This window comes from Drepanopeziza brunnea (genome assembly GCF_022702325.1).
Source record: "Drepanopeziza brunnea f. sp. 'multigermtubi' strain 214-2 chromosome Unknown ctg2, whole genome shotgun sequence".
Classification (NCBI taxonomy): Eukaryota; Fungi; Ascomycota; class Leotiomycetes; order Helotiales; family Drepanopezizaceae; genus Drepanopeziza; species Drepanopeziza brunnea.
Window position 1 is genome coordinate 3,340,217 of NW_027094065.1, and position 16,120 is coordinate 3,356,336.

At 49.1% G+C, this 16,120-nt stretch overlaps 6 protein-coding genes across 6 annotated transcripts; 4 read left to right on the plus strand and 2 right to left on the minus strand.

The window, feature by feature from the left end:
* Nucleotides 1–216: 216 nt before the first annotated feature.
* Nucleotides 217–2,508, plus strand: L3040_002040 (uncharacterized protein; the record flags this gene model as incomplete). The annotated part of the gene is made up of 1 exon (XM_066156986.1): nucleotides 217–2,508. The coding sequence occupies one exon, from the start codon at nucleotides 217–219 to the stop codon at nucleotides 2,506–2,508; it is 2,292 nt and encodes a 763-aa protein (XP_066012986.1).
* A 3,431-nt stretch (nucleotides 2,509–5,939) lies between these two features.
* Nucleotides 5,940–6,686, minus strand: L3040_002041 (uncharacterized protein; the record flags this gene model as incomplete). The annotated part of the gene is made up of 2 exons (XM_007290684.1): nucleotides 5,940–6,588; nucleotides 6,640–6,686. The coding sequence occupies 2 exons, from the start codon at nucleotides 6,684–6,686 to the stop codon at nucleotides 5,940–5,942; spliced, it is 696 nt and encodes a 231-aa protein (XP_007290746.1).
* Nucleotides 6,687–7,947: 1,261 nt separating this feature from the next.
* L3040_002042 (uncharacterized protein) lies at nucleotides 7,948–8,701 on the minus strand (the record flags this gene model as incomplete). The annotated part of the gene is made up of 2 exons (XM_066156988.1): nucleotides 7,948–8,328; nucleotides 8,426–8,701. 2 exons carry the CDS (start codon nucleotides 8,699–8,701, stop codon nucleotides 7,948–7,950), a joined length of 657 nt encoding a protein of 218 aa, XP_066012987.1.
* An 855-nt stretch (nucleotides 8,702–9,556) lies between these two features.
* Nucleotides 9,557–10,257, plus strand: L3040_002043 (uncharacterized protein; the record flags this gene model as incomplete). The annotated part of the gene is made up of 4 exons (XM_066156989.1): nucleotides 9,557–9,663; nucleotides 9,720–9,850; nucleotides 9,961–10,078; nucleotides 10,155–10,257. 4 exons carry the CDS (start codon nucleotides 9,557–9,559, stop codon nucleotides 10,255–10,257), a joined length of 459 nt encoding a protein of 152 aa, XP_066012988.1.
* A 2,006-nt stretch (nucleotides 10,258–12,263) lies between these two features.
* L3040_002044 (uncharacterized protein) lies at nucleotides 12,264–14,012 on the plus strand (the record flags this gene model as incomplete). The annotated part of the gene is made up of 1 exon (XM_007290686.1): nucleotides 12,264–14,012. The coding sequence occupies one exon, from the start codon at nucleotides 12,264–12,266 to the stop codon at nucleotides 14,010–14,012; it is 1,749 nt and encodes a 582-aa protein (XP_007290748.1).
* Nucleotides 14,013–14,948: 936 nt separating this feature from the next.
* L3040_002045 (uncharacterized protein) lies at nucleotides 14,949–15,936 on the plus strand (the record flags this gene model as incomplete). The annotated part of the gene is made up of 3 exons (XM_007290687.2): nucleotides 14,949–15,005; nucleotides 15,060–15,747; nucleotides 15,803–15,936. The coding sequence occupies 3 exons, from the start codon at nucleotides 14,949–14,951 to the stop codon at nucleotides 15,934–15,936; spliced, it is 879 nt and encodes a 292-aa protein (XP_007290749.2).
* Nucleotides 15,937–16,120: the final 184 nt, after the last annotated feature.

Sequence of the window (16,120 nt, forward strand, 5' to 3'; positions counted from 1 at the left end):
TATACAACCTATCAACGCTGTAGAGCCACGCTAGCTACACACAGCAATACAACAATATCATCAACGCTGTAGAGCCACGCCAGCTACACACAGCATACAATACTACGCCTCGACGCCCGGCAATATGCAATCAATCGACCCTCGAGGCAGACAAGAAGCTCTGGAACGTCAGCAAGAGCTACGGACCCTTTTTCGAGACCCGCGGAACCTCCCTCAATGCTACCGAACGACCCAGGCACTCGGAATACCTTCGAAAGACCAGACGGAGACGCGCCGGACCTCGATAATTACGCGTCGGACCTCGGTTTTGACCTCGATTCACTACCGTATTCGAAGCCAGAAAGTCATACAAAGGCTAGATTAATTATCGAGGACTTCCTGGACATAAAGAGTGAGGGTTTAAGAGACCACGAGCTTTGGTCTTTATTCCGACACGCTTTTGCTAGATGGAGCGCGGACGAGTTTTCGTTGGCCACCAAACAAGCTCACGGCCACCGAGGAAGCAAGTTTACCTTGCTTATTAGACTAAGGGATCACTTAATGTCTAAGGGAGTTTGGTGCCTTCCAAGGCAAAAAGGCTACGCCAATGGACTAGCCTCAATTATACAAATGGAGAAGGAGCACCAATGGACCTGGGAAGAGCAGCGAGAGCAATCAATCGAAGGATTTGATTCTAGGTGGAACGATATTACAATCGCCCGCTTAAATCGACAAACTGAGGAAGTTGCTAAAATTCAAGGCAAGCAAGTCGAGAGGTTTCCTGATCAATCAGGCCTTATTCGTCTCACCAAAATCATCGACGAACCTTTACTTTCGAATTCACCTCCACCTACAACTTCGAATTCGCTTCGCCAATCACTCCGAGAAGAGGAAAACGAGGAACTTCAAAGGCAAATACTACGGAACGAGGAACTCCAGCGCCGAAATAACGCTATTGCTCGTGACCTCGATGATCTACGCAATTTGACGATTACGAGGGACGCGCAACAGCGTAAGGAGAGAATCGAGGAGGCTACAAGGCACAAGGAGGAGCTCAAGGCAGCAAGGCAATCGTTATCAAGGCGAAGTTCTCGCGATTCACTTCCTTCTCCCGTCCCTTTATTACTTCAGCCAGCGATTTTGTCACCTAAAGAATGCGCTGAAAAGCAGCAAGACGAGGTTCCGGGCAGATTTTACTTTCACCAGGGACATCGTAGAGATCTTTTTCCTAGTTTACAGCAACCCGAGGAAGGAACGCAATACCTTCGGACAGACCGGCAAGCTCCCCAGATCTCTCAAGAGGCTACGTATCGACAAGAGGGACACCTGGGGTATGAGAATCGCCAAGGACAAGCCCAAGGGTACGGATATCACCAAGCTAGAGCCCCAGCCGGTGACCCGAATGGCCCTGGCGACCCTGACGATGACCGACGAGGAGGAAACGGGGGAGATTGGCAGGGAGATCGAGGCTACGGGTACGGAGGAGGTACGGACGGCCCCCCTGGACCACCAAGGGGATTCGAAAACGGACCTCCAAGGGACCCTGGATTCGGAAATGAGCCGCCAAGGGACCCTGGACAAGACCCTAGACGAGGATACGAACCCCCCGGCGAACCTAGGCCAAACCGAACCTTTTTTGGCACCCCTTTTTCGACTCGAGTGCTGGCCAGGCATACTTACGGCACCCCAGGAGCACCCGACGATAGCGACGATGATTTCCCAGAGCTAGGGAGTTCAGCTCCACACCCAAAAGCGAAGGAATTAGCTCTATTTGCAAGGAGTTTTCCAAAGGAGCTTAAGTATTCAGGGCCGAAAAACGATTTCAATACTCGGCTCAGGATTTTTGCCGATCACGCGTGCCGATACGGGTTGACAACTGACGATTACTTGGCTGCTTTCCCTATTATGCTAGCAGGGGAAGCAATTGGGTTTTATTACAACTACGTGATCAAAGCTCAGCTACCTACTTTTAAGGCAAACGCTATTACAGTGAGGGACCATTTTGAAACTGACCAACGGCGGCAAGCTAATTACGACCGTTGGGAGGAAATCTCACTGGAATTGATTCGGAAGGAGAATCCAGCCAATTCGTTAGCTGAATGCTTTGAAAAGCTCGAAAAAGAGCTGAGAGCAGTGCAAAAGGCTCTACGACCAGGTCTGAGGGACGATAGGAGTCTCGCCGACAAGCTGTATTCAGCTTGTAAAAACGTTCCAGAGACTACTATTGCACGAATGAACCCTGCGGTTACTTCCACCGCCGCAGTTGCCGACATTCGCAGAGCTATTGCGTTTGCAACTGAGACCTCCCGACCTCCCGCCAAGGCGAGTAGAGCTTACGCGAGCTCTAGCGAGCCACACGATCAGCACTCTTCTCAGCACTCTTCTCAGCACTCTTTTCAGCACTCCTCTCAAACCTCCTCTCAACGCACTTCAGGCAAGGCTGATTCCGACGACCTTGAGGACGAGTACGAGTGCTTTATTCAAGGCTGCCAATACGGAGGGGAGCACTGCGAGCACTTCGCAAAGTGACGGGTTTTTCAAAGGGAAAAGGGGGGCTTGTTTCAAGAAGGATTTTCTTTGTTCCTTGCGTTTGAATTTTTGTTGTTTTTTTTATTTATTTACTACCTTCCTTCTTTTCGGTCGATATAATAGTTGGCAAAGCACTGTTTGCCAAAGAAAGTTTTGCCGGTGTCGGTTCATTTATATCGACCTTAGCTAGTAAATAGTAGTTGGAGGGAGCTCACTCGTGAACCAGGGTTCACGGGCCACTAGGCATGCTTCGCTTAGCCTGTCACAGGTCCGGGGACCCCCCCAACCTGCTTGTAAACCTAGTATTTAGCTAGTATACGTGACTCCTTCTTATTATATAGAAGGAGTCAGCTCTCTTAGAACCAGAACAACAAGCAACAATTAAGTATTTTACCACCGAGTGCTTTTGCAATTGCAAGTACTTTGACGACGTCACGACTTTTACGAATATATTACGAGAGATCGCTACCGGCGATCCAACAGAAACCGTATCCTAAGAATCGAATGCAATGAAAATCAAGTCGTTGTGAGCAAGTTGAAAATTTCGTATTGAATAATTAAGATGGCAATCGCAATCTGTTGTGTAGGATTTGGTAAGGCTATTTGCTATTTTATATATTCTTATTCGACCGAGCTCGGCACAGACTGGATTGATTGATTGTCTTGGGTTCTGGGTCTGAGGCCGTAGTCTCTTCTGTGTGGAGAATTTAGAGGTTTTGAGGGGAGGCTTGATGTAAGGGAGAGGGGAATGAAGTCGGCGACGATATCCTGTGCTGTACAGTATGACTTTGGGCATTCTCGACGCGTCGTCAGTCGATTCTTTCTGGGGAGGTGCGAGAGTTGATTGCGTATGGGACGGGATGCAGCGCTGCTAGGTCAGGTATGTATGCGAAGCATTGCTTGCTTGCTTGATTGTTTGTTTTGTCGTATATCTGTTTTCAGTCTCCATGTTGTTTCTGTTAAGTTATATCTAAAGCTTGCAATGTCTATGGGAATATCTATGTTATTGGTGAGATCTGGTTCACTGACAGATTGTGCACCATTACTAGCGGATCGAGAATGCTGTTAAGTACACTCTCGATTTACTGGGCCTCTTCACGACCGATGTGTCTATCCATTCTTGATAAAAATATTTCTATCGAGTGACTATCATAAGGCTGCAGAGCACACTCATAAATTATCCTTGACCCAGACAACAGCTTTCGATATACTTCGCTTCATCTTCACGCCGTTCACGTCTCCGACAAGGTAGATTGCTGGACTCACATCTACCCTCGCTCCATCCAACCTTCGATCATCGTAGCGAAGCTTCAGCAGCGGGTCCGCTTGCATGTGGTTGCCTAGGCCGAGTAGAGAGACGAAGACAGGGCTCTGCTCAAAGTGCTGTTCGAGGTGCGGGCGCACGTCAACCAACTGAGCGGCCTCCTCCTAGATTTGAGGCTTGTTGAGCGGCATTGCACCATTTTCAAACCATGCCCAGTTTTGTTTCCTTTTGAGCTCGAGTTCTGGGGCTGTGCAGAGTTTTGTTTTCTGGCTCAGTAGCTCGTTCGTTGTCAAGTTGTACAAGGCTAGCTTCTCGAGCTTACAGCCGGCAGCCAATAATTGAGGATATCAAGGTTGAGGAGGAAAACGAGCAACTCTATTTCGTAACTCGTCTGCCAGAAGCAGATATTGCCAAGATATTGACAGCCGCCGGGAACGCTGCATTTGGTTCCAGAGATGGGGATACAGTCCACGCTATTCCCAGCCACAAGCGGCGGCTGTTGTATATCTGCAGAATGACAATCATCTAAAAATTTACAAGTTTGGGGGAGGTAACGATACCGCTCAATATGAGTAGGCATAGATGCTAGTAGTCGGTCATGGACAAGTGGGGAAGAAGATAGTTACAGCACTATCAATCACGGTCTCGAACTGTCGACTACTGCGAGAGAAATCTCGCGTTGCTGATAAAGTATTAAGTATGTTCTACCGCTGATGTTGGAATCTGATAGAACACTTTCGAAGAAAACAACGTTGGCTCGAGCACGTTTACCAAGTTGGGAAGGAACGACTATCGCCAAGACCTCACTTGCTGCACAGTCGACGAACGCTCGGAGCGCGCCTACCAACATCTTTACGAGATTAAAACCGTATAGGAATGCTCGGTGGAACAGATGAATTGGAGATCCCGACTTTGCAACTATTCAGAGTAGCCTAGTCGAAATTTAGCAGAGAAGGACTGAGTCACAAAGGGACACTCATAGGAAAGACGACACGGCACTATGATTGACAGAATCTGGCCTAATGACTGCTATGAGACAACCAGAATTTCGTAGCACTCATACATAATGATCCACGCCCATCACCGGGATCTCTCCTCATCTCGCTCGGGTATGCATCGCCACCCCGCTGGATTAGCTATTCACGATCCGCTTCTCTATGCAATGTGCACAAAGCCATAGAAATCGCCGCCAATTCCTCAACTCTTCGCTTCGCTGCCGGGATGGGCCCCATGACTTCTGAATTTGACATTGTTCTCTTTTGCATGGACGTTGACCGTGTCAAGGTGTAAATCCTCCCGCGACACCATACAAGACGGCTCATTTGGGATGCTGGAACATTGTTTATTATCGCCTATCCTTCATTGGATTATGTTTTCCGGAGTATAACCGACGTTCAACCTCGAGCTAGGAGATGAGATCACGTAAGGGAAGACGATAGATAGTACTCTTGGAATTTCTTGGGGGTCGTCTGCTGTGTTCTTAAAAAAAAAAAAAAAAAAAAAAAACATTTATATTAATACCGAAGGCATGGTAATTCCAGCAGAGAGATAACTCGAGTGTGTCTGGGGGTCATCTCTGGGTAACTTCAAGGCTCGGGCTCGGGCTTCGGACTATCGGTCGCTGAGGATATTGCACCAGAGGTAAACTTCATATACTTCTCAAGTCCCAAAGGACAAGATTTAGGAGACCTCCAGGCTATTCAAAAGCCCCTGGAGTACAACGTTAGTTCTGTTGTCGCGAAGAAACACTATCTAGGCACAGAAGAAACGCACGTAGTTAGGTTTCTCAGTTTGAAGACCCGGGAAGGGCTTCTGACGGACTTGTAAGTGTTGTTGCTAACTGAGCGTTCCAAAATATTGTCAATCGTAAATCGAAATTGGGAGTCACTAAACGCGTAGAAACTAAGTACCACTCGAGTCCGGAAAGACGTGGTTCCCAATATGTAATTGCTTCCATTATCATCAAGAAGAGCTGAGCCAGCCCAGAGAGAACGCTGCCGCTTTTATCTACCAATCTCAAGGCTGCCATATCTACCCGAACAAAAAACCAACTGTTCGCTCTCCAAGCCGTGACCCGGAGGCGCGAAGGAAATAGTACCAGTGAGGTCTCACATATCAGCATTTATTCTGCAGAGCCGGCTGGATGTAGTCCCCTGCCCTGGTATATTTAGACCTTGATGTAAGGGCACACTTCGTCCTTGCCGTGCTGATGATAGTCGCACAAAGGAGCCGATCTAGGATCAGGGAACAAGCTGATTTTATTTTCTGGCTTCAGGGCCCGGATAAGCCTTAGACTGTCAACCAAGATCTCATCTCGGTGGGTTGATGTCATTGACATTAAGGTTGTTGTCGACCAGATTCCCGTATCCGGACAGGTCATCAAGGCAAATGCGAAGCATCTGGATGCAAACACTCGCATCTTAGAGCTCTCATGCGTGATCTGGTAGATCTCTTCCATGTAAACTTGGTGGAACAAGTAATTCTTTTCTTTAAAGGCAGCGACGAGGGCATCCATTGTGTTGTCCATCAGAGTAACCACGGTGTACTTCTCTGCGAATCCAAAAAGCTTTAGATAGGGTGTCATGTGCGATAATTTATTGACCGTATCCCGGTAAACCCAGCCGAGAAATAATTCAAAGGCTAGCGGGTCGTCTTCTGGGAGTGTCGCTGTCTGCGTGGCTGCTTCTTTGAAATTACCCTTGAACATGGCTTTGAAGAAAGGGACTTTGCTGCAGATGAGATCGGTGTGGACTTTGAAGGTCCTCGCTGTAGGACCGGAGCCAACAGTGATAGTTGCAATATCTGTGCCGAGGATCCTATCATACGGTTAGGTCTTGGTTCCGAAAGGAAAAAGTAGAAAGACTGACTGGCCGAAAGGCGCTTGGATGCTTGGAGTCGCCATTTCTGAAGGCATCGATACTGAACTGACTCTGAGGCGGCGGGAATCTGATGGTTCGACCTGAAAGCCGTGCGCGCTAACTGGAGGATCGGAACACCACAGAACTTGAAGCGCGTCAGAGGTTGATGTTGTAGGATGAATTCAGAAGGGTGGCGTAGAAAAGACGAGCGGGCGGGATTGTGCCTGGCGCTTGCAAGACGTTTCAGAGGGATTCAACAACAAAGAAACCCGGCATGGCCAAAGTGAATTACTCTGATTTATGAGGAATAGGGATAACAGTTGTAGTAACCCAACTGTTCCGCGGCTTAAGCTAGCCCCGGCAGCTTCTGCCTTGCTTCTTTGGGTTTTCTTTTTTAACCAGAGATTTTTATGCTCTATGTAGCCTATGGAAGGTCCCAAGGCGGTAGGTAGGCTTTCCGTGCTACCTGCCCGATATTAATAAGTACAACAAATACTACAACAAAGCTACGAAGGGAAGAGGCGCCTCCCGTATATACAGTCACGGCTTCTTATTTTTGTAAACAATCGAGATTCTGAAGCCACACTACACAGCAAAGCTTAGCCAGCCGTGCTTGTAATCCACTGCCTTAAGTCTGGACACTGGGGCCATAGTCTCCACCTCAAGCAACTTCCACTAGCAGTGTCGAGTCTCCAAAATCTGCCACCAAGTCGTAAACCTCCTTGCGCTTCTCCTCGTTCGCATAAGAGCCAGCGTTATCTTAACCATATTGACGATAGTCGCAGGATATTTCCGCAACCTTGAATATTTAGTATGCTTATTCGTAGCCTGCTAAGATAGACATTTCCAAATCCCAGCTTCCCCGGCGTGCTTATTAGGGGACCCCTTCGGACTCAGCTATCCACTTCAAACAACTACCCAGGATCAATATATCAATCAAGTGGAGAACAATAAGAGAAATGATAGCCATCATACCTTGATCACTTTCAGATCTCCTAGTAAAGCCAAATAAAGTTCTATTAAATTCGAAAAGTTCAAAAGCTTCAAAGCCGGATCCGAACAACGAGTTGACCTCAAGGCCACCGCGTGGAGAAGACTATGGCGGGCTCAAAATTTTATTTCCTTTCAGATTTATTCTCGGACTTCGTCTCCCACAAGATTCGATCTACGACTTCTTCATGAAGCGACCTTTTTGGCTTCGGACCCGTGTCGTCTTGACCTTTCTGACGCCCTCCTCGCCCTCATCAATCCACTGGCTCCCCTCTCCTCTGCTGCACCCCCCCCCCCCCCCCCCCACCCCCCCGCTATTCCTTCTCGTCATACTCCCCCCTTCCTCCTCCTATTTCTCTCGTTCTCGTCCCATTCATCTTCCTCCCCATCCTCATCTTCCTCCCCATCCTCATCTTCCTCCCCATCCTCATCTTCCTCCCCATCCTCATCTTCCTCCCCCTCCACCTTCTCGACTCGTGGAATCTTCTCGTATTCGGGGTAAAGCTCGCAAAGTTGCTTGTACTTGATCTTATACAGAAACCACATTGAGAACGTGGCGGCAGCCAGTTCCTCATCCTTTTCGACGTCACGGTTGATGTCCTCAATGACCTTCTTGAGGTCTTTGGCGATCTCCTCAGCCCAGGGCAGTCCCCCCTCCCCAAACCGGCCGGCGATCGCATGCTCCTTGAGCTGATGGATGGCAGCAGGCTAGAAGAAGGTCCATCAGCGTGAGCGAGCGAGCGAGAGAGAGAGGGGGGTGGGGGGGATGAGGGGAGAGAGAGCTGTTTCCGGAAAGAAGACTCACGTCCTTCTCGAGGATGTCGGCCAGCTTCACGTCTCGAAAGACCTTAAAGGCGTGTGTGTCAGAGTCGATGTCCGGACACTTTCTCAAACAGTGTGCTATGAGACGGAGGTAGCCAGCCTGCGTCGTAAACGCGGCGGCAAGGACCCCGGCCAGCTCCTTGCGAGCTTCGGTCTCCTTCTTCTTAACAACGGCCGACCTTCCAGCCGCAGCCCAATCGTCCATGTCAAAGTACATGATAGACTCGGCGATCTTCTCGTTCTCAGTGAGATTCTCCATTGTTTCTGATGAGTTTGGAGAGGTGGATGGACGGTGGTGTCATGGTGTGGTGTAGATGGTTGTGAGAGATGTGGAGTATGCTCGGAGGTTGGTGGTAGCTTTGCTATGATAGAGACCTGGCCGGGATTACGACAAGGCTGTGTGCGCTCGGTTAAAATTCTCACCGCGTTGATTGGCGCGGTCCTTGCCATTGTCGTGATATCAACAAAGTCGATAATGGCAGGCGCGCTTACTTTGGTTGGTCCAAATTCACGTTAGTATGGGTACTCTCTACAGCAACTACAAGTGTGAATCAAAAGCATTCATAGAGTATTGTGAACTTTTATTTATCTTATCAAAATTCTTATATCTAGGGTTCTCTTGCCCATAACTTGAACTACTAAAGAAGGTCGCAGCACCTTTATGACAACTGTCAGCATCATGCAGAATGACAAACGCATCGCGACGAGATCCAAACCCAGAAGAAAAAAAAACGCTTAATCAGTTTCTTCCAACTAACGAAAACAATTTAATTCTGGATTATTTTAGACACAATCATCTCAGATGAAAGCAAACCCGCTGAGGTCGTTCAGGGGTTGATTCGGCTACGCGAGGTGGTGAAAGTCCCTGGGCGCCAAGCCAGGTGGTTGCCTGAAGCGACTCTGCATGTGACCCTCCTTGCCTGGAATTAACCCCCTTTCTGACATCGCTGCCTAGTGATTTCGTTGCAGGTACGTGTCAGCCGTTTTCTATTTTCGTCGCGGTAGAAATGTATATAGAGCGCGTTCTGGCGCCTGTGTTTTCGAAGTTCTCAGTTAGACCAAAGACCGCGGAACAGTCGGCACTTCTGCATAGCAATCATTAAGAATACCAGCGATGGCCAAGATGTCATTTCCACTCTTCACTTTGTTCCCAGCTGAAGTCCAAGGACTGGTAATGGAGCAATGTCCGCCGAATGATCGAGTGTGTTTGAGTTTGACCTGGTACCTTCCCTCCGCCTTCCCATGCTGAATTGCTACCAAAGCTAAGCAGCCTCTAGCAAATCCCTCTACAATCTCTCTACCTTGAGCAAGCCTATAGACCTAGAGACCACAGATATGGGCCATGGACCCCTCTGCTGCTCGCACACAGACTCAGACTGGACTTCCCGATGGCAACATCGCCGAGATTGTCATAAGCTGTCTTACGAAACAATTTGCAGACGCAATGAATCGATAGGTCGCAGGATTCCGGAGATGAAGAATACATGCCGCACTAGATGGGCAAGCAATCATTGCGAGTGCTTTACTCGTCGAATGAGGTTGCATTTGAGGTTGAAAGGGTGGATGCCAAGGGGCCTGGGTTACTGTGGCGAGTGTGGGAAGTTCACGAAGAGGAAGAGAGGACACCAGGGAACATGTGAGCTTATCTCTTCGCCCGATCGTACTGTTGATTGGTTATTGGCTGATTGTTCTAATGTCAACGAGAGGGGTAGGTCTTCATGGCAAACCCAAAGAGCGGATCTCGAAGCCAAATTTCTGGACGCATACATCGCGTGGAGGAGCATTTGGGAGGAAGGTCTGGAAGAAGTGGTTTAATAATAGGGCAATGAATAGGCTTGAAAGGAGGCTTGCAGAAGAGAAGCCGGAGAAAGAGAGGAGGGGTAGTCAGAGGTATGGATTGAGGACATTGAAAGGGGTTTCTGTTGATACGAAGGAGGTGAGAGACTCAAAGTCTGTGGAGGACATTTACAGGTATTAAATGATGTCTTTTGGGGGTTTAAATTAACAGAAATTGCATATCCATGGATGTAATATCAAGCTTGGATAACAGGCAAGAGCTTAGAAGGAAATTGATACGTACCTTAGAAGCGATGATTGTAAAGTCATTACCTGTACAAAGCTTTTCCCTTCCACAGCAAAACCATCTCCATTCTTCAATGATGCGAAATCATTTTGCTGTTCTGTTCAACCTGTTACGTAATAAACAACCACTGGCTTTGCTCTGAATTTTCAAAACTACATGTAGCTATGAGCAAGGAACCCCTTGAGGGTGAAGACCCAGTAACCGAGCATTGACTTGAACAAAAACTTATTTAGCGAGGTTGCCAATAGAGCTAAATTCACCGACCTGCGGCTTGTTCAGATGCGCCAAGATCACTCTCGTACTAGCGAGATTCTCTTCCCGCTCTTTATCAACACCTCCACTTTCCGACAAGAGGTTCAGCTTTCAGCTTCTCGAGGCGTCAACCAATCTTAAAGGAAAGATCCGGCCAAATTGCGTGATCTCTTTGCGCCTTTAGAAGAATTTTGGGGAGGCATGTATTTCACAAATGTTGGGAGGGGCGCGCATTGAGCGGCATGAGAGAAAGGATGACTGAGGGTTTCAACGAAAGTTAGAACTGTTCGCAAGGCTCTAGCGGTAAGCCTAGCGATAGAAGCTGGCTTTGAATCAGAAAACATCTGCCCAAGCATATATCGACTTTCTCGAGGTCCTTACAGATGCAGTTACTGGAGCGCTGGCTCACAATAAATTTCCCGTTATATATATGAATAAGTACCTTCCACAGGCAGAGGCTGGACTAATGGACCCGCTACTGATGTTGCTGTTTAGATGGCCGATATTCCGACGAGATAAAACGTCGTTCATGACGCTTTAGTTACCCGCAAGAGAACGGGAAACTCTGTGGTCTAGTCGGGTAGTCTCTAGCCCACAGGTTACCGAGTCGGCAAGCTTCGGGAACCTGAACAACGGGCCGACGTACGAGTTTTGCGGATGAAGGCTACAGATTCTGATCGATATTGAGATGTGAAGTCAGTCATGATGCTGTCTTCCTTGGGAAATCCAACTGTATCTCCGGCTTTAGGAAGTTTCCTTTTTCCTTTCTTCTTTTAATTTCCAATTTTTCTTCATCTTTTTCTTTTTTCTTCTTTTCTTCTTTTCTTCTTTTCTCCCCCTTCGCCTCATAGCGGCGGGAGTGGAGAGTTGAAATGTGGATTCTCATGTACCACGACGTAAAGTAGTGGACCGAGTGAATCAGTAAGTCTTGGTATTGGCCCTAGCGGGTGTCGGGTCGGTATATGGGAAGTCTCCCCATTATGTTCTGCTTCTTCTCTGCAATCGTCATGACGTGTTACAACTTTCAAATTTTGAGCTTTTGGACTATTACTTGTACTTTTATTATTACTTATAGAACCATCGCAGTCTGCAAAGACGTGTTCGTTGATACATATATATGTCGTGGTGTTTCCGGCCGAGTCACCGGAGCTGTCAGGGTCGGGTCGGGTCCGGATCATCCCCAAGTGGCATCAAAACTATGGGGTTACTGCGCTGCTATCAAGAATATTTGACCGAGAACTTCTCTGAACATCTCACGGTCCGATTTCGGCGCCCCGGATATTTCCAACAACTACAACTGTATGACGTCGCGTCGTGAGAAAAAAGAATCTCGGTTCACCGTCTCTGGCATGGGGAGCGCATATGTTGATTGAGGATCCACAGAATGTTGGGCCTCTATCCGCATCGTCCAGACTAAAATGGAGGCCCTTCCTTCTCCATCTTTTTCTCAGCATAGAAAAGTCCTTTTTTCCTAACAATCAACAATATGTCAGCGACAGCAAACTTCCAGCAGGGCGAGAAAATGATCCCGCAGGCGGAGGGGCGGGAGGATGCCTCGTATCCCACGTCGACCAAGAATTCATCGTCGACACAGCTTCCGGAAGATATACAGACCGAGAGGAAAGGAAATCCGAGCAAAGAGAGAAAGCGTGGTCGGATATGTGGAGGATCTTTCTTAAATGACCTTCGCGAAAATGAGTTTGGTAGTACCGAGGACGGACCACTGAAGGAAGTCGACATCGATATGCCACTCACGAAGACGGAAATTATGACCAAAGATGGTCAGGAATTTATTGCCCTCAAGTTTACCGACGACGACAAGGAGGATCCATTCAATTGGTCGGCTGCGAGGAAAGCTTGGATTACCCTGCTGCTCTGTCTCATGACACTGTTTATCGGCCTCGCAACAACGGCATACTCGAGCGGAATCGGCTCCATGGTTGAAGACTTGGATACGTCAGAAGAGCTGGGACAACTCGGACTGTTCTGTTTCAACTTCGCTTGTGCTCTTGCGCCCCTGTTCCTGGCACCGTTCTGCGAGCTTGTTGGTCGGAGAATCGTGTACATAGGAGCTTACGCCCTCTTCTGCGCAGTGTTCATTGGTCTCGCACTGGGTAAGAACATTGCTACGATTCTCGTCATGCGAGTCCTTCAAGGTCTCTTCGGCTGTGTGGGAACGATCCTCGTGGGCGGAACCTTCAGTGACATCTATCGACCCGACTACCGCGCGACGCCGATGGCATGCTTCGCCTATGTCGCTATTCTAGGGACTGTCGCCGCGCCTATTTATGCTGGCTTCGTCGTCGAAACGATCGGATGGCGGTGGATGGAAGGAATCCAAGGCATGGCCAACCTCCCTCTACTCGCCATCATCTTCATCTCCCTTCGCGAGACGCGCGGTGGGGTAACCCTCCACAAGAGAGCCAAAGCTCTTCGCGCCGCCACCGGTGATGAGCGCTACCGCGCCCTCATGGACCTCGAAGCCAAGAACCTCAAAGAGATGCTTCACAACTCCTCCGTGAAAGCCGTCCACATGCTTGCCACCGAGCCAGTCGTCTTCGCATTCGGGTTATGGATCGCGTTCGCCTGGTTCGTGACCTTCCTCTTCCTGTCGGTCATCCCCATCACATTCCAAGACAAGCGCGGATGGTCCGAGGGAGTCTCCGGTCTCCCCTACATCTCCCTCTGCATCGGTGTCACCATCGGCTTCGCCCTCAACTTCCTCCAGATCCGCAAGTACAAAGCCCTCTTGCAAGCTCGGGACCGCAAGATCCTCCCCGAGTCCCGGCTGTACGGGGCCATGTACGGCGCTGGCTTCCTCCCCATCGGGCTCTTCATCTACTCCTTTACGCAGTACGGATACCTCCCGTGGATAGCGCCCACCATCGCGCTGGCGCCCATCGCCACGGGGATCTTCTTCATCTTCGAGTCGACGTACAGTTTCACGTCTGACTGCTACGGCGAGAACTCGTCGTCCGCCATCGCCGGGCAGGGCTTGATGCGAAACACGCTGGGAGGCTTGGCGCCTCTGTTTGCGTCCCAGTTCTTCAAGAGCGTGGGCAGCCAGTACGCGGGCTTGATCCTCGCTATGGCCGGGACGTTGCTGACGTTGATCCCATTCGTGATGTTCAAGTATGGGCATCTGTTGAGGAAGCGTAGCAAGCTCGCGAGTTCGCAGTTGGGAGGCGATGAGCAGAAAGAAAAAACGGGTCTCTACACGGCGCCATTAGTGTGAAGTATTGTGTGTGTGGACGGGCCTGAGGCTTTCTAATATTTGCGTTGTCAACTCGGAAAGAGCACAGTTGACTTACCAGATTATGGAGGTTTTTGAGATTTCGGATATCTAGGCGGAAAATTGTTGTAGCGTTACGTCTTCTCTAGTTTGTATGTACTCGGATTGGTGAGGGGGCACGTTGATATCGGTGGATGTGGATATGGAGGCTGGCTGCTGGTGGATTTGGGAGGTTTCTGGGGACCCAGGTATTCACTTGTCACGTCACGAGACCATGTAGGAATTAGACGACGACAATAACCGGAGCCAGCCATGAGGAAGGACTTTTCGGTCTTTGCAGCAGCAGAATTTGATTTGCGGTCGCTCTTTCCCTTGTGGTAATTCGCCCTCCTCCGATGTGGGACCGGAGTATCCAGGCAGCCAAGAATAAGCGAGAATCGTGATGTCAGTGCGATCGATGGTCCCAGCCCATCGATCGTCATCAATGTTGCCTTCTTCTCGGGTAGCCAGCCGCTCGGGGGAGGGGAGGAAGGTTGACGACCTGGATAAACAAGATATGGATGATATCTACTATTGAATAGATTCTTCCCTATATGCTGCCAATCTCAACAGTCCCTCGGCGTCAATCAACTAGCTGCTTCATGATCTGTCTACCTATGAACAAAGTCTCCATTAATAAACTGAATCCCGTTGCTTAATCATCAGCCTGCTCATACGGAAGGAGAGCTTTGTGTCCTTGGAACAATGGCGTACAACCTCAAAGTGAACTCACTTCTTCTTTTGAAGGGCCTGACGTCACACGCTCCTCCTCGTTTGCTTGCCCCGCTAAAACTTCTTCAATATCAACCCCGCCAGATGCCTCTGACTTCGTCTTCTTCTTCTTCCTCATCACCACGCCTCATACAGATCCAACGTCAATTCTCTACAACCGCAAGCAAGATGTCGCAATCAAACAACAACTTCCTTCTGAGCGAGGTCTTCAATGTCAAGGGCAAGGTATGCACTTGGTCTCGAACGGTCCATGCCAAGAACTTATGTTGACGATGATAGGTTGCTCTGATCACCGGAGGCGGCAGTGGAATTGGACTGATGGCCACTCAAGCATTGGCGGTTAACGGCGCAAAAGTCTACATCGTCGGCCGAACCAAAGAGAAGCTCGAGAGCGTCGTCAAGAACCACGGACAGAACATCGCCGGAGAGATCATTCCCCTCACAGCGGACGTCACATCAAAGAGTGAGATTGCCAAGTTGGTCAAGGAGATTGAGTCTCGAGAGAAGGGTCTGGATATCTTGATCAACAATGCTGGCATCGCAGGAAATACACAGCAGACGGAGGCTAAGACTGCCGAGGAGATGAAGAAGAACCTGTTTGATGCCGAGGGCTCAACCTTCGAGGACTGGGTCAATACGTACCGCACTAATGTTCCTCAACTCTTCTTCATGACCGTCGCATTCCTCCCCCTCCTCCAAAAGTCGACCGAGTCCCGTCATGGATACTCCAGCACCGTCATCAACATCTCCTCCATTTCTGGCATTGTCCAATCCTCCCAGCACCATTTTGGATACAACTCATCCAAGGCCGCTGCCATCCACCTGACCAAGATGCTTGCATCAGAGATTGCGGAGAACGGATTGAAGATTAGAGTGAACAGCATTGCTCCGGGCGTCTTCCCTAGTGAGATGACAGCGGGTGAGAGTGGTTCGGATCAGAAGAGTCACATCGAGAAGGAGAAGTATGGTAAGTAAACATCTCCTCCATTCAGCTCGACAAATTTGGCTGATTCTACCCACAGAGAAAGTTCCAGCCCACAGACCTGGAAAGGATGAGGATATGGCTGGAGCAGTGTTGTTCGTGGCTACCAACCAATACTTGAACGGCCAGACGGTAGCTGTAGATGGTGGCTACATCCTGCACGCGGGAGCTTAAATCATACGGTAGCCGCGGCGTGGAATCTCATTGGCCTAAAGTGGCTTAGCGGAGGGTGCCTGAAATAAAATGCAGTGGATTTCATGAGACCCGTTGTACATTAGAAAAACGGCTCGATACAACAAAAGTTAATTCATGAATCAGAGACATGGTACCAAATTCAGGGTCAATATTAATCAATAAA